Raw genomic sequence first — 25687 nt, 5'->3', positions numbered from 1 at the left:
CTCTAGAGGGCGGACAAGGGCTTTGGGCTGACCCGAGGAGATATCTCGCGAGACTGTCAGACGTGTGGCGTGAGGCGTGGGAGGAAGGTTGTGCTCTCGCGAGAACTCTTCCTTTCGGCCCTTTACTTGTTCGGGCCGGTCTCTCTCCGAGGAAGCTTCCACTCCGGTCGCCGGGCGCTGCGCTTGGAGCTGGTAAGAACCACAGTGGCCCTTCGGGCCGGCGCGACTCCTCCAGCCCTCACACTGCGGGCTGTTCCAGGGCGCCATGACCGCTTGCCCACCGGGCCTGGGCCTGCCTTTCCCGGCCAGCCTTTCCCTCGACCCGTCCTGTCCGGGGGTCACCTTTTCTTGACTGTCGGCCGGCCGGAGGCTGCGCTCTCCCCGGGCCTCAACACTCTGCCCGGGGGCCACCACCTTCTTTCTGCCCGCCTTCTCTTGGCCCCGGGAGTGACAGCTGCAAGGTTTTGCTTGCTCTCGCCAGGGTCTCTTGGGGGCAGAGAGACTCCCGTTTCTCCAGAATGGGCCCGGAGGCATATCCATTCCTACACTGCTGGGTGGAAACGCGAGGAAGATCATGTTTTTTTCAGCCCTCTGAGTGCCAGCACATCTCATGTAATACAGCCCGAGAGGCAGCTTGATCCTCTCCTTTTTACAGTTGAGAAGAGCAAGTTTTGTTCATTCCTTGATTCATTCCACCAGCAATCATTTATTCATTGCCTAGGTGTTCAGGGGGTTAAGGCTATAGCAATGAAAACAAAGGGGCACAGCGCTTATTTTCGTGAAACTAAATTCCTGTGGCGGGCCAACAATGATATAAAACAGCGTTACGTGCCATGTGATACAACAAGGGATAATGCGATCAAGAATGACAGCAGTCAGAGTCTGTCAGGTCACAAAAGCAGAGCTTTTTTCACAGCAGCATTTTTCGGCATTTTCTAATCAGGGTAAGGTTCACCGTAGCGTAACTGTCTTTGGACAGATTTAGCTTTCCACCACCTATCTGGTAATTTGGAAATGTGGTTGTAAGGTCTCTTGAATAACTTCCTGGGGTGAGGGTGAGATGGGTGATCATAGTTGGCTCATTTCTGCACTGGGGTCCTAGCATGCCATTTCTGAACTTTAAAGACTATCAGGCTCTTTGAGGAAGACTTACCAGATGGTACAGTGGAAGTGGGAGGTGGTGCGTGTATCTTGTGGCTTAGGGAAGTTACTTGGTTTGCTCTTTGGGATGTTTGCTAGCTTGTCCAGTTGTTAAGATAAATAAATGAGATAATATGTGTAAGGTCTAGCCCCGTAATATCCCTCACATTTTATTTCTCCTTTCCCCCTTTTTATGAGACTTTTGTCTTTGAGTCCCTAGGGAAAATCATAGGGGTCTAAAGTTTTACGGTATTTTGCGTTTTTAATGTTTGTTTATTTTTGAGAGACAGAGCATGAGTGGGGGAGGGGCAGAGAGAGAGGGGGACACAGAATGCGAAGCAGGCTCCAGGCTCTGAGCTGTCAGCACAGAACCCCATGTGGGGCACCAACCCACAAACCATGAGATCATGACCTGAGCCCAAGTTGGAGGCTTAACCGCCTGAGCCATCGGAGCAGCCCTATGGTATTTTGTGTTTAAAAGATTTTAATGTTTATTTTCGAGAGACAGAGACGTGGCACGAGTGGGAGAGGGGCAGAGAGAGAGAGAGGGAGACACAGAATCTGAAGAAGGTTCCAGACTCTGAGCTGTCAGCACAGAGCCCGACGCAGGGCCGGAACCCCTGAGCCATGAGATCATGACCTGAGCCTAAGTCCAACGCTCAGCCGACTGAGCCACCCAGGCGCTCCTGATATCTTGTGTTTAAATAAACCTCTGTTATTACATTATCACGGTTGGTCAAACAGGTATTTCAAAAGTGGGAAAGCATGGTGAGCTATGTAAGGGAAGGAAAATGTGATTCTCCGGGGGTGGGTGGGGGGGGTGGGGGAGGCGGAGCGATCTTATTTTAGAATTAGGGAGGACTTCCCACTCCACCCCATTTTATTAAATGGCTTAGTTGTACCAGAATCTCAGGAACTTGTGTAGGGGCTTCAGAAAACCGTGCAGGATATTCTGACACATCCCTACCCCCATTCAAAAGCCTCTTGGCTAATGTTTTATAATAATTCCCCTCCTAGAGTAGGGGAAGCGTTACCATACTGGAGAACATTCAGAGCCAGTCATTGCCGCTGCTGATGGATTTTTAACTCTGTCTCTTATTTCAAATAATTAGTATTTTCTGCTGAGTTTTTGGTGACTCAGTGGCACAGTTCTCCTCTAGATAGCAAGTTCACTGTTGTGGCTTCAGGGACTATCATAAGTATAGTCAGCTTAAGCACACAGTAAATATTTGTTGAATGAATACATAAAATCTCAATGCCTAAATGACCCCTTTAACATACATTGTGTGGCTAAGGAGTTATGACTCAGACCTGGGATTAAAGATTAAATCTTGGTTCCTCCACTTGGAAGCTTGTGATTGTAGGTAATATATTTAACCTCCTCAATCCTTAGTTTCTTTTTTTTGTTGTTGTTTTTTAAGCCTTAGGTTCTTTATTTTTAAAATTGCAATAATATGTATCTTAAATATTTGTGAGGACTAAATGAGATAATGTGTAAAAGAAAGCCTTGGCACAAAGATATATTAAATGTTTACTGAATTTATTCAACGAATATTTATTGAACACCTACTGTATAATGGTGGACAAAAAGACAAAGTTTCTTCCTGTGTGGAACTTACCTTTCAATGTGTTTTCTGAAGTGGGGTCAGAAAATAAATGGTTTCTTCATGTCAGATTGTGGTAAGTACTATGGAGAAAAACATATATTAAGTGTGACTGTGGAAGGAAGATTTAGTCTGTATAGGATAGTGAGCAATGGCCTCACTGGGAAGACAGCCTAAGGAAGTGATCAGATCCCCTAAGGAAGTGAAAGAGTGGACATGAGGCTCTCTGGAAGAAAGTGCAAGGGCCCCGGAGGTGGAAGCATCCTTGGTATGCTGGGGGAGCAGCAAGGAAGCAATGGTGGCTGGACTGAGCCAGCAAAGAGAAGAGTAGGTGGGGGTGGGGGTGGGGTGGGCATCAGTCATGAGGTTTCTGCGGGAATACTGGAGAGAGATGATGGTGACTTATTGAATATACGGGCTACATAATAAAATGTCTTCTTTATTATCATACCCCATTCTCTGACCAAGAGTGATAAAAGTAGCTGCAGATATCCCTTGATTTTTTAAAGCATGTGTTATACCACTTTGCTTTTACAAAAGACCTGCACTCGTTATCTTTTTTTTTTTTTTTTTGCTAACCAAAGAAATCCAAAGAGGAGTTTTGCTTTTACAAAAAAACGGTGAAAAGGGAATATAGCGTTCAGCATTTATTTTGCAGTGAGCCGATGTAGAGGCGGCGTGCCTCCCCAGCAGCTAGAGTGGCGCCACCAAGCTCCTTCCCTGGGAACTACACTCAGCATCTCAGCAGCAAGCCACCACAGCTTTGAACTGTGTCTGTGAGCATTAGTGCTTTATGTCAATTTATTTTGTGCATCCATTAGAAAGATATGTCGTAAGGCATCATAAAATCCTCAGAGAGGTTATTTTTGGGGCGTGGAAATGCTCAAAAATTTTTCCATATAAATTAATGGTAATTGCTTCTTTATGCCATTTCAACTTACGAAAGGTTGCACAGAATGCCCTGCTTTTGGATAATGGGGGAAACTTTAATGCCTATATAGCTCTTACTATGTGTTAGGCATTATTCTAAGTGCTTTACATATATCAATCTTTGGGGGATTACGAGTACACTTACCTTGATGAGCACTGAGTTAATATATGAAATTGTTAAATCACTTTATTGTACACTGGGAACTAATACAACTATATGTTAACTACACTGGAATTTAAAAAATAAATTAAAATATATTAATCTTTGAGTTATTTGAAAGAAGTATACTGAGCCTCAGAGAATTAAGACTTGTCACTATGCATGATGAGCACAATAGAATGTGTTCCTGGTTCAGACTGTACTTTCTGAGGCATTGCTGAAATTAGTGGAATCATTGTCTCTGTTTATATACCAGTTAGGTTGCAAGTCTAAAGTGACCATAAGGCAGAACCAGTGTGTATGTATTGGCTTAAGCACAGTTTTCAGAAGGCATTATAGATGTCCATGGCATTTTTGTTACTCTTCTTGCTACTTTTTAGTTTTCATAAAGCTTTTGTACACATTTTCATTTAGGCTTTGTTTCAGTTATGAGTATGTCTGAATACTTTGTTTCAACATAGAGCACAGAAACAATGCCAGTGGCCTAGGCTGATCTGGGGGCCAAGTTGAGCACTTTTACTCTACTGAGTTCCTTTAAATAGTGTTTCTGTGCTTGTCAGTTAAAGGCGCTGCCGTATAGTCCTTCTTAGCTTGTCTTTGCTTGTTAAATTATAACATTCAGTCATAACATCCCATGTAGCCTACAGTACCTCGGAGCCTGACATGGTATTTATTCTCTTTGAATTCAGTAGATTCACTGGCAAGTGAATAAAATTGTTATTTTGAGAGCACTCTTTTTTCTTCTGATATGAATGATTCATTCTAATTCTCTTAGCCATTCTTATCCCAAGCCATCATCCCTGATTTTGCCTGACTTGATTATTCAGTGGAATCAAGATATTCTTCTCTGGGGCTAGAAGTATGTTTGGGGGCACTTTTGAGGCTTCCAGTCTTCTTATCCAGCATTACTTAGAGTCCTCTACAAATGTGATAATTTGGTTCATTGAAGGAGTGAATAGCTGACAAAATAGGTTAAAAGGTTTTTGATTGTCAGTAAGGTCATAGAAAAGTTAAGTCTTTTTTTAAAAAAAAATTTAAATGTTTATTTTTGAGAGACACACAGAGGGTGAGAGGGAGAGGGTCAGAGAGAGGGGGAGACACAGAATCGGAAGCAGGCTCCAGGCTCCGAGGTGTCAGCACAGAGCCTGATGCGGGGGCTCGAACTCACAAACGGCGAGATCAGACCTGGGCTGAAGTCGGAGGCTTAACCGAGCCACCCGGGCACCCCAAGAAGTTAAGTCTTTTAATACTTGGACAATTACTGATTTCATAAGAACATAACCTTAGGTATATTTTGAATTTGACTTTGGCATTATTGCTAGTCCCACAAGCTTTAGAGAAGGGAAAATATTATATCACATGTTCACTTCTGTGGGAAAAACCACAAGATACTTATCATAAAATCGGGGATAAAATGGTATTACTGCGATAGTGGATAAGTAACATGTTTTCCTATCCTTGACTGTATTATGGCCAGAAAGTTCAAGTTGAAAATAGGGCAGGGCCTCAGTTCTGAAAGCCTACCAAACTTCTGTGGTGTCAGCTAGAATTTCTGTGGTACTGCAAAATCTTAAGGGGAAAAAAAATATCCAGAGTTGGCTGTAAATATAGTTATTATTTCCCCTTTAACTTACAGATTTGCTGATGTTTGTGGATCTGTATAGCTGAGCTTTGATAGATCTGGTGTCAGGAAAGATACTTTTTCTCTGTGCATATCCTGGGATCATGGTTTCGGTAGCAATACCCTTGCCAAAGCAATACCTTTGTCTTGTTTGAAAGAAAACTAAAATTAAGTCTTCTGCTAGAAACATTTCCACCTCTGAAAAACCTTTCTGAATTAATGCAGGCCTTAGTGTCACATCAAGGTGATTATCTGTGTTTAAAGAAGAACTGTACTGTACTTATTATATAAGTCTGAACTTGAACATTTGTTTATCACTCATTCATCCATCCACTTATCAAACATATATTAAGCCTCTGTTGAGTTTAGGGTCACAGTACTGTGCAACTCCAGGAACACCATTCTCTTTAAGTCAATTCAGTAGAGCATGTAGAGTGGAAGGGGTTAATGCCAAGACACCCTTACCAGGCTTATCTGTTAAGCATTAGAGTGAACAAAGCCAAGTAAGATATGATACCTTCTCTTGGGAATCTTCAAGTTAAGGAGGCAGGCATGTAATGTGTAATAATGTGGCATGTTACAGGTGTCATACTGGAAACCTGTTCAGAATGTAGTGAGTCCAGAGGAGGCAGCAGCTAACCCTGTTGGCTAAAACTATTGAGGACAGGGGTGCTTGGTCAGGAGAGGCTTCACAGTAGTGGCGACTTGGGCATAGTTAGAAAGTGGACAGGTGGGGAGAAGGGAACTGGTATTGCTGGCAGAGAGAGTTGGGAGAGCCAAGCTGGACAAGGTGAACCAGCCTGGACTTTTCATGGAACAGCTGTGTAGCAGATCACGGTGTGGGGGTTCCTTTGGGGAAACAGCAAGAGAGCCGTGTTGGAACAAGAAAATAGAGAACTTTATTGCCTTTATACAAAATTTGGACTGTATCTTGTAGGTAAGTGGGGAGTCATTGGAAAGTTATAGTTTATGTTCTCTTTAGATGAGATGATCTACTGGGAGTGGATGGTTCACTTGTTCTGAGATAGCAAGCATAGAAATCTTGAAGCAGAAGACAGTAAAATACCCTTTAGAATGTAAACATTGTATAAAGATGCAAGGGCAAATAATTAAGCTTAAGGGAGTAAAGAGGAGCCTGCAAAATGGTTTGAATGCAGGATTCTTCTAGATTTTTATGATTTTTTTCCTCCCCAGCCTTCTTATGTTTATGTAATACTTAGTAAATCACATCATTGTAGTAACAACTAAAGTTGGCATAAGCTGACAAAACACTGACTTTTAGTAACTGTAACTTGGGAATTCAAGTGAGGGAGAGCTGGAGCATTTAGGGTGTAGAGGCGTTGGTCAGGATCTTTTAGAGCGAGTGTAGGGATTATCAGTTATGTAGGTGATGGTCAACATAGTTTCTATTGTATTTACATTGTATTTTATAGGGACACCTAAAAGATAAAAAGTTTTGACATCAGTTATGTTTTGATAGACTGAGAATTCCTCCTTTCTAACCATTTGACTTAAAGTACAAAGGGTCATGGGGTGTCTGGGTAGCTCAGTCTGTTAATCATTTGACTCTTGATTTTGGCTCAGGTCATGGTGTCATGGTTCATGGCATTGAGCCCCCGTGTCAGGCTCTGCGCTGACAGCGTGTGGGTCCTGCTTGGGATCCTCTCTTTCCCTCTCTCCCTCCCCACCCCTGCCCAAAATAAATAATAATGAATAAAAAAAACTTTAAGAAATTGTTTTCTCATTATTTTTGGTAATGTCTGAAATTGGATCCCAGAAACTTTGTGCATGATAGATAAAACAGGTGCCTCCACAAACTGTTCATCTGAAATCTGAGGGATGCGTAACTGAAGGTGATGACCTTTTGTGTTTGCTTTTTGTCATGTGGTTTTTCTTTACTCTTATTATTTACAAAAATCATTTCATATACATAGACAAGAGCAAGTATTTTGCATTAATATAGTTGATTGGAAGGGAATGACTGTGCTGTCTAGCTTTTGTCTTCTGGCCTGATTGGATATGCAGACTGTAAGGATTGTTTTTGGAGAAAAAGGCACCAGACTAGAAGTACCATTAGCACGATAATCATACAGGAATACTGTGTCAGGTAGCGTCCTAAACATTTTCCATGTATCAATTCATGTAATTCTCATTGAGTTGGGTCCATTATTATTGTCCCCATTTTACAGACCAGGAAACTGAGGCACAGATTGGTTAAGTGACTTGCCTGTAGTCACACAGCACCTAAGTGGGAAGCAAAGTTTTGTACTCAAATGGTCTAGCTCCAGAGTCCATTCTCTTTTGTATTACTGCCTCTCTAGGTAGGGCTCTCATTTTAACTTTCGTATTCTCAGCACCTAAAATAGTGCTTGGCATCTGGTAGGTGCTCTAAGCAAGCTTTTTTTTGAATGAAGAGCATTCATGACTTTTAACAGCGGCACTGGACTGTGTGTGGCTTGTGTGCGAGCATGTGATTGTTGTGAGAGACAGACACTAGGGTACAGGTAGAGGTGTGTCACAGATATGAGGGGATGTCTGAGAGGGCCTGGAACAAAAGACGAGGGCCGAACCTCAGCTGGGCTGACAGGGGTGATCTCTGGAAGCGTAAGCTACTGGGAAGGGACATTCCAAGAATAACTCCGTAAGCCTTCTGACTGACCCACGTTTGTTATTTGTCTGTAACGATTAGCAGCATAACCCTTAAGTCTTCAAAGTCTCGACGATTTGGGGCACAGAGCAAGGTGGACACAGGCTAAGAGTTGGAGCAGCAGGGCGGAGGGGACGCTGGAGAGGAGCCCCCTGGCGTCTGTGGGCCCCTGGCTTCCGGAAGCGGCGGGGAGGGGGTGGAGCTTTGCGAGAGGCTGCGGGGGGCCTCCGGCTGGAGGGGCAGGATGGGGGCGTCCGAGGGGCGGGTCCTCCAGGCCCGCCCCCGGCGCCGACGTGCGTGTTCCCGGCCGCCGTGGGCTGCTGCCACTAGCGGGCAGGGCGGGGCGCGGCCCGTGGCCGCGGGGACCTTCGGCCCTTGAGTCCAGGATAAAGGGGCCTCCGGCTCGCCAGGCAGGTGGCGCGGCGGAGACTGGGCCTGCGGGGTACGTCGGGCAGCCCTGGGCCGCAGCGGGAGCGCTCTGAGTCGACTCGGCGCGCTGGGCTGAGGAAGGGGCTCTGTGGCCCTGGCTGTGCGCATGCGTGCTGAGAGGCGACCCTGCGGGCTGCGGCTCATACCGGCTACTGTGCTCTTAGAAAGTGTGGGGGAACCTGGAAAGTTGCATGAGTCATTGTTGCTTTTGAACTAGAAAAGTCTTGGCTTTAGGTGGGGAATTTTGTAGTCAGTTTCAGTTACTGCTTCGGAAATTTGATGTGCTGGGGTTGACTGCTTGTAATTCCGTGTATGAAGGTAGACAGATCCTAGGGCAGTAAGCTCTGAAGTTGTAATCTTAAAATATGCTATGGAGATTTCATTGTTATCTTATTTTGTGTAAGTCTCTTCAGGCATTAACCTTATTTGCCAGGTATAAAAAAATTACGGAGAATCAGATCCTGAATTTCAAAAATACTTTCTTGATAAAGAATTAAAAGTGGGCTGGGGCTAGGGTAAGATATATAGCCTTTGAGGTAATGAATTGTGAAGTAAAAAACCTTAAATTTTTTTTTTAACAAGAAGAAAGAACATGTGAAGAAATGTCTCAAGGTAAAATGGAATGTGGACTATTATTTCATAATTTTTTTTTCCTGAAAATTTGTACCAACGGTCTATTATATATTGTCTCATCAAAGATAACAAATTGGCAGTATTTCAAATTTAGTAGTCAGTAAAACATAGATGTATGCTGTGGATTGGTTTTTAGTGTGTGGGTTTCTAGCAATGATTTGGATGCCAGGAAAATAACTAAAAAGTGGACTTCTTTTCTTGGAGAGGAGGTTAGGTGGGAAGGGTGACAAACACTGAGAACTGGAAGGTGCAGTTAGAGATGACCTGGTTTAAGCCTTTGTTCAGACAGACGGATGGAACTCTGAGTGATTGTGATACAGATGTGGGATCAGATCCAGGGCTGCTGCTCCTGTCCTCCTTGCTTGGGACTGGTACTTGGCAGTGTTTTGATTATTCTGAACCTGTCATGATGTGCACGAGCATTATTTATTTTGTTAGCATTATTTAAGGAAGAAAGTTCTGAAAAACTGTCTTAATTTATTGAGGACTATGAAAATGGACAGAATCTTAATGTAAGTTATTTCAGTAGTACAATAGTATTCTATTGGAATGTTAATTTCTTTTTGTTGTTTTTGGGATGTTAATTTCAGACTCTAGAATTGGTAAATAAAAATAATTTGTGAGTGATAATACACTAAAAGAAGAACAAGTTGGTCACAGAACATCCCGGACTAGACCTTAAGAACCTCAGTTCTAAACCCAAACCTGTTATGGCTGTGGTCCTTTAGGTGGATCATTTAAACTGTCTGGGCCTTTTGTGGTTTCATCTGTACAATGAGAATAGTCTACTAAAGAGATGTCAAAGAGTTTTTCAACTTAAAAAAAAATTTTTTTAATGTTTATTTTTGAGACAGAGAGACAGAGCATGAATGGGGGAGGGTCAGAGAGAGAGGGAGACAGAATTCAAAGCAGGCTCCGGGCTCTGAGCTGTCAGCACAGAGCCCGATGCGGGGCTCGAACCCATGGACCGCAAGATCATGACCTGAGCTGAAGTTGGACACCCAACCGACTGAGCCATCCAGGCGCTCCAGGTTTTTCAACTTTTTTTTTTTAACGTTTATTTATTTTTGAGACAGAGAGAGACAGAGCATGAAAGGGGGAGGGTCAGAGAGAGGGAGACACAGAATCTGAAACAGGCTCCAGGCTCTGAGCTGTTAGCACAGAGCCCGATGCGGGGCACGAACTCACGGACCGCGAGATCATGACCTGAGCTGAAGTCGGCCACTTAACCGACTGAGCCACCCAGGAGCCCCCGGGTTTTTCAACATGAAATTGTGGTTTGTGTTGGTCACAAGAGGGCTATTGCTTTTTGGAAATTTTATGGTTAAACCATATGATAATGACTTAGTTTCATTTGTGGTTAGTTGCTCAATTCTGGTTTCAAGGTCTTTGGGTTTCATAATTAGATTTGTGCCAACCACTGTGCAAAGATGGCATATATAGTTTGTAGAATTCTTGTTTTGGGAGAGTTCTGGGTTCTCCTGGAGCTTTATTTTAGGGGTACTTGTGTCTCTCCCTCCTACTTCCCCCTACCCTCAAACCTAGGACAGGAATCCTAGAGGCGGGGAAGTTTTAGAAGCACTTAAATTTTAGATTTTGTCTCAAAAAATATACATTTAAGGCAGTCTTCTTTTGAAGGTGGTAGGGCAGTATTTTGGATCATAAAGATGAATAAAAAAAAGATTTAAAAAAAAATACTTATTTATTTTTGAGAGAGAGAGAGAGCATGAGCAGGGGAGGGGCAGAGAGAGAGGGAGACACAGAATCTGAAGCAGGTTCCAAGCTCTGAGCTGTCAGCACAGAGCCTGATGTGGGGCTTGAACTCACAAACTGTCAGATCATGACCTGAGCCGAAGTCAGATGCCTAACTGACTGAGCCACCCAGGTGCCCCAAAAAAGAACATTGTTAATAGTCTTTAATTGATTGGAATTTTAGATTGAGAGCTGATTTGGTCCAGTCTTTTTACAGGTAAGAAAATAGGCAAAATAGGCTCTCAAACCTGAAACAAATGGTGGATTGTTGAAAATGACCATATGCACTAGTAATTTCATACATGTCTCTTTGGATGTGACCTTTCATAAAGCTTTCATTAAGCTAGGTCAGTCTTCACCTCATTGTGATTTGAGTTCACCTGCGTAGTGGTGTTCTTGATTTCCATTCTGAGGGCTTCCTCCTCACTGCAGTACAAAAAGGGAAGCCTTTGCATAACTACTTTCTTGGGATCTAGGCTATAGAAGCTGACTGTCCCCTCCACTGCTGCACAGGGAGGTGGGGGAGACCGCCAAAGGCAGCAGAGAGACAAGCATCCTGGGACTGATCATAAGGAAATGAAACAGGTTTTCTTAGCGACTGACAAATGAGCTCTAAAGATCCTTATTCTTTTTTTTTTTTTTTAAATTTTTTTTTCAACGTTTTTATTTATTTTTGGGACAGAGAGAGACAGAGCATGAATGGGGGAGGGGCAGAGAGAGAGGGAGACACAGAATCGGAAACAGGCTCCAGGCTCCAGGCTCCGAGCCATCAGCCCAGAGCCTGATGCGGGGCTCGAACTCCCGGACCGCGAGATCGTGACCTGGCTGAAGTCGGACGCTTAACCGACTGCGCCACCCAGGCGCCCCTAAAGAGCCTTATTCTTAACAAGATGACTGTTTTGAAGGATAACACTCATTTTAATTTGAAAACATGTGATAAATATGTGGGAAAAATCAGTTTTGTAACTTAAATCTCATCCTGCCTTCTGTCCATAGCTGATAAGGAGAAAAACCAATTTGCCATGTTTTGTTCTCATTAGACAGTTGTATGGTACTTGTGATTGAATTGAAAACATCTATAGGGATCTAGTAATAACAGTCAGCACCTAAATGCATTTGAATGTGCCACCCATATGATGTAGAGCTCGGGTTTTGACATTGTGAAGTGCATTCTAGTTTAATTTTATTGATTAAATTTTATACTGTGCCAGGCATTGTTGCATTCCTCACAAATGGTGAGGACCTAAGAATGGGAAATTTGGCACAGGTGAAATTTGGTTAATAATTGGAAAGACAACTAAACATGCCTTGCATAGAACTCTTAAGTGCAAAGTGCAGCAACTTGTGGTAATGAGGTGACTCCAGCTCTCCAAGTATGAGCCAGCGTTTCACTTGTGTTGCACTTGTGTTGTGTTCACTTGTATTTTTCAGAGTCCCTACAGTGTGCACCAAGTGTACACTAATTCCTATGCTTAACACATGGCAGCTTCCAGTGTGAAAAAGAAGTTAGAAAAGTAGTGGGGCGCCTGGGTGGTCCAGTCAGTTAAGTGTCTGACTTTGGCTCAGGTTATGATCTCGTGGTCTGAGTTCCAGCCCCGCATCAGGCTCTATGCTGAGAGCTCGGAGCCTGGAGCCCGCTTTGGATTCTGTGTCTGCCTCTCCCCAGCTCACCGTCTGTCTGTCTGTCTGTCTGTCTGTCTGTCTCTCTCTCTCTCTCTCAAAAATAAGTAAACATTAAATTAAAAAAAAAGTTAGCAAAGTATTTACAGCTGGTGTTGGTGTTTTGAGGGTTGGAAAAGTTTTCCACAGCGATTCCTCTCAAATTTAGTTAAGGAAGCCCTTCCTTTTTAGAAGTCATTATGGGGAGGGGCGCCTGGGTGGCTCAGTCAGTGGAGCATCTGATTCTTGATTTCTTCAGCTCAGGTCATGATCCCAGGGTCATGGGATTGAGCTCCGTGCTGAGTGTGGAGCCTGCTTAGGTCTCTCTCTCTCTCTGTCTCTCTCTCTCTCTTTCTGTCTCTCTCTCACAAACCCCGTACCCGGTGAGCCCCACTTCTCTATCTCCCCCTGTCTCTGCCCCTCACTCACTTGCGCCCCCTCTCTCTCAAAATAAAAAAAAGATTCTCTTCCTCTGCCCTTCTCTCCCTGCCCCCGGCCCCCACGCACTCTCTCTCAAAAATTAAAAAAAAAAAAAAAGTCATTATGGGGAAACAGACTAAGGTAACAAAACAATTGGAAATTTCCTGAATTGTCTTCAGTTCCTTATAGGATCTCTAGTTCCTCACTTGGATCTTTTCCTGAGGTGGTGAAAAGAAAGCCTGTTAGGCTTCTTCTTCCCATCATTTTATTTTATTTATTTATTATTATTTTTTTAATGTTTATTTTATTTTTGAGACAGAGCATGAATGGGGGAGGGGCAGAGAGAGAGACACAGAATGCGAAGCAGGCTCCAGGCTCTGAGCTGTCAGCACACAGCCCAACGCAGGGCTCCCAACTTGTCAACCGTGAGATCATGACCTGAGTCAAAGTCAGACGCTCAACTGACTGAGCCGTTCAGGTGCTCCCCCATCATTTTATTTCTGAGGGTGGGGATCACACTGCTTTTGTCCCTTTCTAGTTTCTAGCTAGCTATCTGGTCCTAAACCTAGGCATGGAGATGCAGTCTAGGCCAAAGTTCGCTTTGTCTCAGATGAGGTGTCAGTCATCTGGAGGACTCTGCACTGGGTAGACTGCTGTTGAGCCAAGAGCAGCCATCTCTCAGAAGGTCCTTGCCTTCAGAACCGATAGTTCTTTCATATATGGTCTCAGATGTCTCATGTTAATCCTCCTCTACTCCCTGTGGGTGATTCTGAACAAATCTAAGTCTTTTTTGACAGGTCGCCAAGTATTTGAGTGTAGTAATCATGTCCTCCCAGAAACTTATCTAGGGTGAACAGCTTCCCTTCCTAGAGAAATTTTTCATATTTTTAGAGTCCCTTTCCCTTTTTTAAATGTGTTTTCTAAAGTGTGTTATTCAGAAAACAATTTCAAATTTAATGTAATAAATATGGAACAGATTAGTCCTGTGACAAACGCTATACTGTTGGTAAATGCAAATAGTTCGTTATTTTTCTTAGACCCTGCACAGTGCTAACTCATGTAGAGCTATACTTTCAATTAAAAATCTTCATCCTTTTAAAAACATTTTATTCTCTTTTACTTTATCTTCCCCCATTCAAGTTTTAAAAATTTACATTCTGTTTTATAAGATTTAACAGCTATGTCGAGATTGTTTTGGAATCTGTTTTTGTCAAAGTCCTGTGTTAACCCCAACTTTAATGTCTGTCTTCTGTTTTTATCCAGGTACTTAAGGAAAACAGTTGAGTAATAGGGGAAAACATACCTCTAAAAACTTCACACACTGGCTTCAGTCTGTTATCCTTTGAGTTGTTTGTAAAAAATAATCCGTTTAGTTATAGTTCTGTTTAGCTCATACTCACTTTGTCCTCGAAGACAGTATGTAACCTTGTCACAGGCCGCACGGTCGAGCATCCAGATAGATTGTGGCTGCAGGATTACGTTGAGTGGCCAGTTTACTAAAACTATTCAAGAAGGAAGAAACTTTGGTATCACAGGGCTTAGTGACTTAGTGAACACATGCTGGGCTACACCGATTACTGCTTTTTTCTAAGTGTTTACAAATGATCTCTGATTCTAGATCTTTCCCGGATAGACACAAACTTCTTCCAGCGTTTTTTGTTAAGCTTTTGCTTCATTGTTTTCCAGTGCTTCTGTCTCAGTCTCATTATGTCATTGGTTATGTGCTGTTCTTTCCACTTCTGTTTCTTATCTCTTGTAAACCTAGGATTGTAGAAAATTCCTGTAGCAGCCCACACCAATGCCTGTAAGCATTTCCCTTATCAGAATCCTGTGAAAGTATTTTGTTAGATTAAATTCTTGAAAACTTCTTAGCTATGAAACCATCCCTAAGTTAGTTCTTACTAAATTAAAAAAAAAGTCCCATCTAAAAGAGAAAAGAGGAAATATATTAAAATTTCCTCTTTCTCAATAAATATAGGCAAATGCTAGATCTAAACTATGTTCTAAATTCTGTTTACCAATTACTGGTTTGTCGCTACTTTTCAAAATAATTATGGATCTTTCTAGACCTTTTAGTCTTCATCTCTAAAACTGTAAAGTAAGAACACATGCCTCCTATGATTTTATATGTGTTATAAATAAAAATTTACATTCCAGTGTTCTTTTAACTTTTTGGAGGCTATATAATTGCCCTATCAGGTCAGGAAAATTGGTGTTTTTTAGGAACAGTTTGTTCACATGTAAAGTGTCACTAACCTAGATGCCTAGAATTATATGTCAGGAATGCAGTAGTGTTGAGCAGGAAGGAAGAAGCAGTATTTTGTGAGTATACTGTGTGCTGGGTCATGTGTTGGAAGTAATCTAATTATGCTAGTTATTGGGAACTGGTTGGAATGATCAGTTGGGGGATGATTGAAAGGTGGTTTTTGGTTGCAATTACAGTGCAATTTAGATTTTTTCTTTCTTTCTTTCAAAGGAACAGTGAGCAGAATGAGTACCTCACAGGACCAGAGTGGCTGCTCCAGTAATAGAGAACCCCTTTTGAGGTGTTGTGATGCACGGAGGGACTTGGAGCTTGCTATTGGTGGAGTTCTCCGGGCTGAACAGCAAATTAAAGATAACTTGCGAGAGGTGTGATGTGCGCTTTTTTCTTCCCTTGTCTGGGCTCTTAGCACAGGGCTGGTTAGAGCATGGCCAAGGGCTTGATTTCTCAGTGCCATCAGAAAGTTTCACCCCATGCCTTGCACGGTATGCCTGAAATGTTAATGCTTTTGATCCCCAAGGGAGATTAAACAGATGGTAGAAGAGTCTGGAAAACCTTGTACCACTGTAAAGAGTTCCGCTTGCATTGTGTGTGGTCCCTGTGCCAAGCACTGCCATCAATAAAACATAACAAAATGAATGAGCACTACTGCTCAGCTGTGTCCTTGTTGCATAAAGGGTGGCACTTCATCATGTCCCCTACCATCCTTTAACTTGGTGGTGGCATGGTTTTGTTGGTGGCATGGTTCTGTAAATAACTTTATCTGTTAGAGCAAGCCAGAAGGAAATCTTTTTGTTCCATTGGCCTACTAGTACTGTGTTGGTGAAGACCAATACTTGGAATACTTCCAATACTTGGAAGACCAAGTATTACATGACTGAAATAAAACTTTATTATATAGAAAAACTTATTTAAAAATCGTTTCTTATGTGAATTCTCAGATAATTTATGGCTGTTTTGATTTCTTTCCTTAGGATTTTTACATTTGTCCTTTTCTGAATCGCCGTTTATGCTTCCAGAAACATTTAGTTTATAGTTTTGCTTAAACTGTCTGCCCTAATGGTCTTGTAGCTATTGACATGTAGTGGCACATCTCTTTACTGAATTGGCTTACTGTAAATGGATTGCTCATTTGTAGAGTGAGAAAACAGATAAGGGCTAGCTATTAAGTTAATACTCCTATCTTACTCCACTGATGAATTTGTCAGACTATAGGTTTTCAAATTATATGGAAAACTGAGGGGGATCAGTGTTACATGGCATATCATTTATTTTTTCTTGATTACTTTAGGCCACCCAAATAAACCGGTTCCTCTTCAGAGGGAGGGTGTATTGAATGAGGATTTTTGAGCCTATGAATGTCTTTATGTCTGGAATTCTTAAACTGGGTCCATGGGGCTTTGGTGGTTTCATGGGTGGGCTTCGGGACCTAAACCCTGAAATTAGAGGCAAAATTTTGAGTATATAGTATGTGTTTTTCTGGGGAGATGCTCCATAGAGGTCATTGGATAACCAAAAGGATGTGTGACCCCCCCCAAAGTGTAAGTACCTCACCATTCTGTGGGTAACACCATTCTTCGGGCTTATAACAGGAGTGAAGCTAACAGGTATGCATTTCCTAGGTCAAAGCCCAGATTCACAGCTGCATAAGCCGCCACCTGGAATGCCTTCGAAGCCGTGAGGTGTGGCTGTATGAACAGGTGGATCTCATCTATCAGCTTAAAGAAGAGACACTTCAGCAGCAGGCCCAACAGCTCTACTGGGTAAGGTGGTTGGTTGCAAGGCTGTAATTGGTTTTGACTGTGGCTTTTGGTTTCCAGAGAATGCCTTTCCTATAATGTAGCATTAATATAGATCAGGTAAAAGTTTAATCTCAAGTGCTGTTTGTTAACTTGGATATACTCAGTGTGGCTAGACAGTTTCAATTTTTCTTACAGTTACTGGGCCAGTTCAATTGTCTTATTCATCAACTGGAGTGCACCCAAAACAAAGATCTAGCCAATCAAGTCTCTGTGTGCCTAGAGAGGTAAAGATGTTTTTTGCTTGTTTTGACTTTTGACTCTTTGACTTTGATACATTTTTTAAAAAGTCAAAATTGATTGAGAGCAGGGGAGGGGCAGAGAGAGAGGGACACAGCATCCTAAAGCAGGCTCTGCGCTGTCAGCGCAAAGCCCAGTGTGGGACTAGAACCTGCGGACTGTGAGATATGACCTGAGAGATGAAGTTGGACACTCAACTGACAGAGCCACCCAGGCGCTGCTAAAAAAAGTCAGTTTTGTAACTCATTGTATGTCTTGGATTTAACTTCTTTTTTTCTGTGATAAGGTCATCCTACTTTATATATTTAATATTATACTGGGTGATGTGTAGTTAAGTCATCTACCTGTGATGAGTTTCTTAGAAAAGTATAGTCATTTCAGATTACTCACAGTTTGGCTTTGTTTTGGATTAAATAGTTACTCCTTAAAAAAGCCAGGTTTTATTTTTTCTCCAGACTGGGCAATCTGACCCTCAAACCTGAAGATTCGACTGTCCTACTTTTTGAAGCGGACACAACTGCTCTGCGCCAGGCCATCACCACATTTGGATCCCTCAAGACCATTGTGAGTGGTGTTGATCTCAGATAATTCATAGTGCACTTCTCAGATCTGTGGACTCACAGATGGTCTTAAAAACATCACATTTTTCCTATGAATAGTGGCTTTCTTGAGAATTTGATAAACTTCAGAAGTTTCATGTTCTGAATAAGTTGATTGAGCATTAGGCTGTGGTAGTTCTTGGAATGTGTATTGATTCATGGATAATCGCCAGAATTCATCTTGTATTTCTTTATTTTTTTATTAAAATTTTAAAAAATATTTTAATGTTCACTTATTTTTGAGAGAGAGAGAGAGAGAGTGCGAACAAGGAAGGGGAAGAGAGAGAGGGAGACAGAATCTGAAGCAGGCTCCAGACTCTGGGCTGTCAGCACAGAGCCTGATGCCGGGCTCGAAATCACAAACCATGAGATAATGCCCTGAGCTAAAGTTGGATGCCCAACCGACTGAGCCACCCAGGTGCTGCTTTTTATTTTGTTTTTGAGAGATAGAGAGAGAGGGAGCGTGAGCGAGCACAAGCTGGGGAGGGGGAGAGAGAGAGGGAGACACAGAATCCGAAGCAGGCTCCGAGCTGTCAGCATAGAGTCTGATACAGGGCTCGAACTCACTGACTGTGAGATCATGACCTGAGCCGAGGTCGGACGCTTAACTAACTGAGCTACCCAGGTGCCCCCCTCTTTATTTTTTAAGTTTATTTATCTTAGAGAGTTGAGTGAGCGGGGAAGGGGCAGAGAGAGAGGGAGAGAGAGAATCCCAAGCAGGTTCTGCACTGGCAACACAGAGCCTGACATGGGGATTGATGTCCTGAACCAAGAGATCATGACCTGAGCCGAAACCAAGAGTTGGATGCTTAACTGACTGAGCCACCCAGGTGCCCCAGTCTTGTATGTCCTTAAGTAACTTGGACATATATATATTTTTTTAAGTTTTTTTTTTTTTTTTTTTTTTTTTAAGTAATCTACACCCAGCGTGGGGCTTGAACTCACAACTCTGAGATCAGGAGTTGCATGCTTTACCAACTGAGCCAGCCAGCCACCCCTTTTTTAAATACTTTGACATATTTCTTACAGAATTATTTCTCGGTCTTTTTTAAGTTTAGTGTTTTTTTTTTTTTAATTTTTTTTTTTTAATGTTTATTCATTTTTGAGAGACAGAGACAGAGTATGAGCGGGAAGGGGCAGAGAGAGAGGGAGACACAGAATCTGAAGCAGGCTCCAGGCTCTGAGCTGTCAGCACAGTGCCCGATGTGGGGCTCGAACTCGCGAACTGCGAGATCATGACCTGCGCTGAAGTCGGATGCTCAACCGACTGAGTCACCCAGGTGCCCCAGTTAAGTTTAGTTTTTTATTTTGAGAGAGCAGGTGAGGGGCAGAGAGAGGGAGAAATAGAATCCCAAGCTGTCTCTCTGCTGTCAGTGAGGAGCCCTACGCTGGACTTGAACTCACAAGTCGGATACTTAACCGACTGAGCCACCCAGGTGCACCTTGCATGGTCTTTAGTCTGAGGAACCAAACATGTTCTCACCTGGGTTTTATTAAAAGCAGTAATACTACCAATTCTGGTGAATTCTCTTGTATGATGATAGTTATGTGATAGAGAATTCTCAGATTTCATAACTATTTGTAGGTCATCGAGTTTAGTATAAAGAATATTTATTTTAGTGAAATGGTAATGCTTGGCTTCCTGTGTTTGACATTTAGGAATTACAGTTTCACTTTTTTGGGATGAAAGCATAATTTGCATTTCAAAGATTAATTTGCTTTTATTTTATAGCAAATTCCTGAGCACCTGATGGCTCATGCTAGTTCATCATCAAATATTGGGTCCTTCCTGGAGAAAAGAGGCTATATCCCATTGCCAGAACAGGTAAAATGTCATTTTTTTTTTCTGGTAACGAAGTTATTACTTGGCTTATATTTCTTTTGGGTTTTGATTAAATCACTTTCTTTTTTTTGCTACCATTTATTTGTAAAAAGGCACAAGTGGTATTGAGTTAGTTTATGCAATTAAATGCTCCTTTTGAGACTGAATGAGAGATAGAAATTTAGAGGTTTTATAGATGTTAAGAGAGAAAGTCATTGTTAGCAATCCATAAGAAATTATCATTAGCTGTCTGGGGTGGTTCTCTCTTGGGGAACCTTCTCTTCATAATTCATAGAGATGATTTACTTCTTAAGGCAGTGTGAATGAATATAGGCTGCTAGATGTTTTGAGTGGAGAAGAACCCTGGAGATGAGATATACTTCTTGTAAGATGGAGCCTTAGGGAAGTCATGTCACTTGTGCCGTCAGTTGGAAGCCAAAATTAGAAAGCTTGGGTCTCCTTTCCTGGTGAACTTTTGACGGTATTTGGCATGGCCTTGTTAAGCAGTGAAGTATCATGTGATTAGCAGAAGTCAGCATCCAGCACCATGGCTGTCCCTCTCAGCGAATGGCTCCTTGGAAACAAACCCGCCACTGGTCGGCAGGCTCCTTACATACCCAGCACCAACCTCCAGGACTGGCTTACCCAGAAGCAGACCTTGGAGAATAGTCAGGTGTGTTGCTGCTTTTATTGTTTCTGAGTAGATGCAGTAGTAGATGGGTTTAGTTTTTAACTCTTAGTGTACGTCTTTTAGTTTTTAAGTCTTGAAATACTTTTATGACTTTATAGTACAACAGTGATACCTCTTCACTATGGATAGAAAGGTTAGAAAACAGAACTGTAAAGAAATACAAACCCATAACCCCAACATGCAGAGATAACTGTTTTAACATTTTCATTTGTATACTTCCATTTTTTTTTTTTTTTTTTTTATGCGTACATATACTTAAATCTGTAAATCCTGTTTTGGCTAGCAGATTTTTTTTTTCACTAGTAGAGCATGAATATATTTCTCTTTCATTTAATTTCTTCCATAAAATCCTTAATAGTATATCTCATTGATTGGCTGTAACTTAAACTCCCAATTTTTCTGGGTATAAAGTTCCTCTGAACAGTCAGGAGTTAATTTATGCTCATTCTTGATTAATTCCTTAGGAGTAAAATCCTAGAAATTTAGAAATTGCATTTCTAGATTATAATTCTGCATACCCTTCAAGACTTTTGATAAGTATTGCCAGTTTGGCTTTCCGGGAAGCTGATAAGCAATTTATATTCAGAAGAATATTTGGTATAATATATTGAGGGTGCTTCCTTCCCTAAAACTTCTCTAATAGTGGTAATCATTTATAAGCTTCTTTGTTTTTTTGGAATTTGATACAAAGTAACATTTTACTTTTGTTTTGAAGTTTCTTTGATTATGGAGGTTATTATTCACGTTTCTTGGCCTTTGATGACCTGCCTAATCATCGTTTGTTCATTTTTGTCTTCTTCATAAAAGCATATTATGTAGAACTGCTAGCCTTTCTTCTATCAAATATGCTGTAGATGCTTTCTCATAGTTGGTATTTAGTATCTTTCAGTTTTTTAAAAGCTATAGAAAATAAATTTATGTTCTTCAATATTTCAATATCCCAGCAGAGAAATCCTTTGTGTCTTGACCTTACATACTTAAATTTGGAAACACTGGGCAGTGCAATAAATTTGCGTATAGAACTCTTATATGCAGTCATAATGTACTGGTGAACTAATACTGTGTACTTTTTATGTAGACTTCTGCCAGAGCCTGCAATTTCTTCAGTAATGTCTGGGGCAACCTGAAGGGCTTAGAAAACTGGCTCCACAAGAGTCAGCAACAAGAGGTCCCTGAAAAACCAACTTACCAAAAGTGTAATAGCCGTTCTACTACCAGTTCTTACTCCACTGAAATTGAAAAGGTTGGAGATCTGGAGCTTCTTGATCAAGATGAGATGGATCTTTCTGACTGGCTGGTGACTCCTCAGGAATCCCAGAAGCTGGAGAAGCCTGGCAAAGGCAGCTGTGAAGCCAGTGAGAAGTTTAAGCTCCTGTTTCAGGTGTTCCAGGAGCCCTATAGTGTGAGTGATTGGCTTCTCAAGCCCGATTCCTGCACCAATTGTCGGGGCAACCAGCCCAAAGGTGTGGAGATTGAAAACCTGGGCAATCTGAAGTGCCTGAATGACCACTTAGAGGCTAAGAAACCCTTGTCCACTCCCAGCGTGATTACTGAGGATTGGCTTGTCCAGAACCATCAGGAGCCATATAAAGTAGAGGAGGTGTGCAGAGCCAATGAGCCCTGTACGAGCTTTGCGGAGTGTGTGTGTGATGAAAACTGTGAGAAGGAAGCTCTGTGTAAGTGGCTTCTGAAGAAAGAAGGGAAAGATAAAAATGGTGTGCCTGTGGAACCAAATCCTGAGCCTGACAAGTGTATAGATTCCCTGAGTGTGTGGCTCTGTCCTTCCAGAAAAGAGGCAACAGAACAAGCTAAGACATCAAAGGCAGTGGCTCCTTCTAGTATTGCTAATTCCTTCCAAGTCATAAGGAGCAGTCCCCTGTCAGAGTGGCTCATCACACCCTCCTGCAAAGAAGGATGTCCCAAGGAAGTGCCTATTACTGAGGACAGAGCTGGCAAACAAAAGCTTGTGAACCCCGTGGCCACAGCTGACTGGGTTTTGCCAGGAAACAAGATGGGAAACCTCAGCCAGTTATCCTCAGGGGAAGACAAGTGGCTACTTCGAAAGAAGGCCAAGGTGAGCACAGGCATCAGAATAACACCATTTTAAATGTATTTCATAGATTTATACTTTAATTAATCCCAAATCTTGCAAACGGGCCAGATCCTTAAATATGGTAGTGTTATTTGGCCTCAGTATTAACTTTGATGCCATGTTAGAACAGAATGGAAGATTTGTGATAATTATTCAGACTGAGATTTTTACATATTTTCCAGGTCCCCAGTCCCCATCCTGCAGGAAAGAAAAAAAAAAAAAAAACCAAAACCCACCAGCCTTTTTATTGGCTGTCTATGGAAGAGATTAAACATTTGTACCTTTGCTTTTGCTTATTAGAGAGAATGGCCAACATTTATGTTATTACAATATTCCTTATAGATGCTACACTCTTTGGAAAATGAGTTAAGTTGGTCTCTTGCCTCCCAATTGTCATGTAACAACCCGCCCTTTTTGTCTTCTTGCAGGAAGTATTACTTAATTCACCCCTGCAGGAGGAACATAACTTTCCCCAAGACCGTTATGGCCTCCCAGCAGTTTGTGATCTCTTTGCCTGTATGCAGCTTAAAGTTGACAAAGAAAAGTGGTTGTATCGAACTCCTCTACAGGTGGGTGTACATGTCCCTGGTGTTAAAAAAAAAAATAAATAAATAAATAATTACAGATTTTAGCTGCTTGTAAAGGTTTTGTCTTCTGTATGAATTCATACTTTGCCCACTGAACCCCTTTCCTATGAATGGTATGTGTATTAGGCAGATGAGGGTCAGGGGCGGATCATAGCAGTTTCATATATTTCACTTGAACTTGCTTTATGAAGTAACTAGGACACACTTGAAAGTGACCTTTCAGGAGGATACAGCTGTCAGGGGAATTTCTAATAGCTTATTGAGAAATTAGCACCTTAAGGTGGGAAGAGATTTGCTTTTATCCTATAGTTGATTTTTTAATCTGTGGGCCTTCTTTACAGATGTGAAAGGATGGAACACTGGAGTCAAACAACTTTTCTGCAGATTATCACACCTCCATGAGCCGAGTGACTGTGCGGCTTGCCAAATCCTTGTGTTTCTGGGTCTGTCCAGTCAGCTTCATTCCTTTCCTGCCTAACTTTGAACTAGTGAAGAGAAGTCATCAAATTATGAGCTACTGTGTAAAAGAAAAAGGCTTTTTGTCGATGCTGAGGTGATTCAGTTCCTTCTTACAGAAGTATTAACTTAAATTCACCCCTCCACTAGAAACACAGCATCTTGGTGGATAGGTCTTTTTCATAAGCCTCTACAGCTCCTTAGATTGGGTTGTTACTAGAAGTACATTACAACACTGTAGTTTTAAAAATGAAATAGTTCTATAATCAAGGTGTGTCGATGTATTCAAAAGCTACTAGTAAACTTCCCTAACCTTTTGATTGCCCTCCTTTAGATGCTTCCCTTGCTGTGGGTTTTCTTCCGTTGGTGGTGGAAGTAATGATTTTTCTGTTTAATTAATATAGTATATTTCACACAAATAGTTAACTTTGCCAATATAATGATTGTTTTCTTACCAAAATGTGTATTAACAATCTGGGCGTTTTTTGACATTATAAAATTAGCCTACATGTCAGATTCTACATTACTTTTCTCCTTTTGAGAGACTCAGCTACTGCAAATTTTCTTTTTCCCTTTTCTAAGTTACTAACTTATCTCCCGAGCTTTTAGAAGAGCTCCACATTGCTTCAAGACTGTATTCAGGGTAGTCCTAGCCACTTTCAAAATACTCTCAACTCCAGGCAAAAGAACCCTAGTGCTGACTAGTCAAAAGAGCAAAAGGCAAGACCTGTTAGAAATGCAGTATTTGAGCTATTTGCTATCCTAAGGGTTATTGGTGCGTCCTGTGTAAATGGAAGCTGAGCTTGACACCTGGTGCTTTTAACTAGGGATAGAATAAGTGTCCTCTCACTGCAAGCATAGCATCTCTATACCTCCAAGAATAGCATGCAGTGCCCTTTTAGTGAACAGGCTGTTTTGAACACTTGTGCCTTGGGGTGTTTATGAAGCTTTATGAAAACTTAATGTTTTCTTGGTATCCTTAAAAGTCACATATATGCTTTATGAAGTTTCTCTGTAGGAAGTGGGATTTATAAAGTTTTTAAATTCTTTAAAGTGACTTAACTTAGCTGCTTTCCAGGCTTTTAAACTGTTAGGCCACTCAGCTTGCCTGTGTTATCGTTAACTTTTAAAGTTTGTGATGTGGTCATCTAGAAAGTCCTTTTAGGGAAACTTCACAGTCCCATAGTCCTGGCCATACAGCTTTGTTAGGCTTGAACCACAGCTGAAAAGAACCTATTTTTTGTCCCCCACCCCACCCCCCCAATACCACTTAGAACTTTAATAAAAGTGGCAGGTAAAAACTTAAGGAGCCTTTTCCATTATCTTAGGTTGCAGGAAACTTTGTAGTTTTTGAGGTTTAACAATGTATTCCTGATTTTACATTCATCACTATGTTAATGAGTATGTAAAACATTCTTTTGCATTGATGCATTTTGTACCTCCCTCCATTAAAAGCATAACAGCCAGAGGTGTTGTGTGTATTTGTAAAAACTACCGTGTCACAAAATATTCTACCACATTAAGCTTTGGTTAGGAGTACAGCTAAAAAATTTGAACATAAATTGCTTTTTGTATTCACTTAAATATTAGTGTATTTTTATGAAACAAATTAGCAAAAGATAGGTATATTACTAACTTCATTTTTAGGCTTTTCCTGAAGACTTCAGATCTACTCTTTTTAATTTTTAATCTGTTCTGTATGAAATATATTAAACTCACTTTTCTTAAAAACCAGAGGCCTTCAGCCAAGGTTCAGTGCTTTCCTGTCAAATTCCTTACTAGGTGCATGCAAAAGGCCCCACCTTTGCTCTTTTCTTTCCCATCATAATAACCACTAGTTGCTCTGTATTTATTGTGTATATGTGTAACATGCAGTACAGTTTTATTTAAGTTCATTTCATAGATGACAAAACTCAGAAAATTAAGTGACTTGCCCTTACCTCCTTTAGCTTTCCCAAGGCTTCCTTAAACCCTTGTAGCTCTTGTCTATTTCCTCTAATTATCTGTTTCTAATTACCTAAGGAGAGGAGTTAATGAGTAAAGAATTAAGCATGAATGTTGGACAGACTATTCTACTCATTAGATCTCAAGTATCTTGAGGTTGAGTGTCGGTTGTATGGCAGAATAACTGTACCCTAGCTGT

At 41.5% G+C, this 25687-nt stretch overlaps 1 protein-coding gene across 7 annotated transcripts; it reads left to right on the top strand.

The window, feature by feature from the left end:
• The first annotated feature begins 62 nt into the window (after nucleotides 1–62).
• On the top strand, nucleotides 63–25010 carry NCOA4 (nuclear receptor coactivator 4). 7 transcript variants are annotated; one of them, XM_043596858.1, is made up of 10 exons: nucleotides 63–192; nucleotides 15472–15626; nucleotides 16881–17021; nucleotides 17196–17284; nucleotides 17753–17861; nucleotides 19629–19721; nucleotides 20248–20391; nucleotides 21488–22483; nucleotides 22930–23070; nucleotides 23430–25010. In XM_043596858.1, the coding sequence occupies exons 2-10, from the start codon at nucleotides 15486–15488 to the stop codon at nucleotides 23433–23435; spliced, it is 1860 nt and encodes a 619-aa protein (XP_043452793.1). In that variant the 5' UTR covers nucleotides 63–192; nucleotides 15472–15485; the 3' UTR covers nucleotides 23436–25010. The 7 variants fall into 7 exon arrangements, with proteins under 7 accessions (XP_043452793.1, XP_043452790.1, XP_043452795.1 ...); XM_043596855.1 differs by having other exon boundaries at nucleotides 20245–20391; XM_043596853.1 differs by lacking the exon at nucleotides 63–192 and adding an exon at nucleotides 8562–9143 and having other exon boundaries at nucleotides 20245–20391.
• The last annotated feature ends 677 nt before the right edge of the window (nucleotides 25011–25687 follow it).

Source organism: Prionailurus bengalensis, chromosome D2 (genome assembly GCF_016509475.1).
Source record: "Prionailurus bengalensis isolate Pbe53 chromosome D2, Fcat_Pben_1.1_paternal_pri, whole genome shotgun sequence".
Lineage (NCBI taxonomy): Eukaryota > Metazoa > Chordata > Mammalia > Carnivora > Felidae > Prionailurus > Prionailurus bengalensis.
Note: the sequence above shows the minus strand (reverse complement) of the source record. Positions and strands in the feature narration are given on the sequence as shown.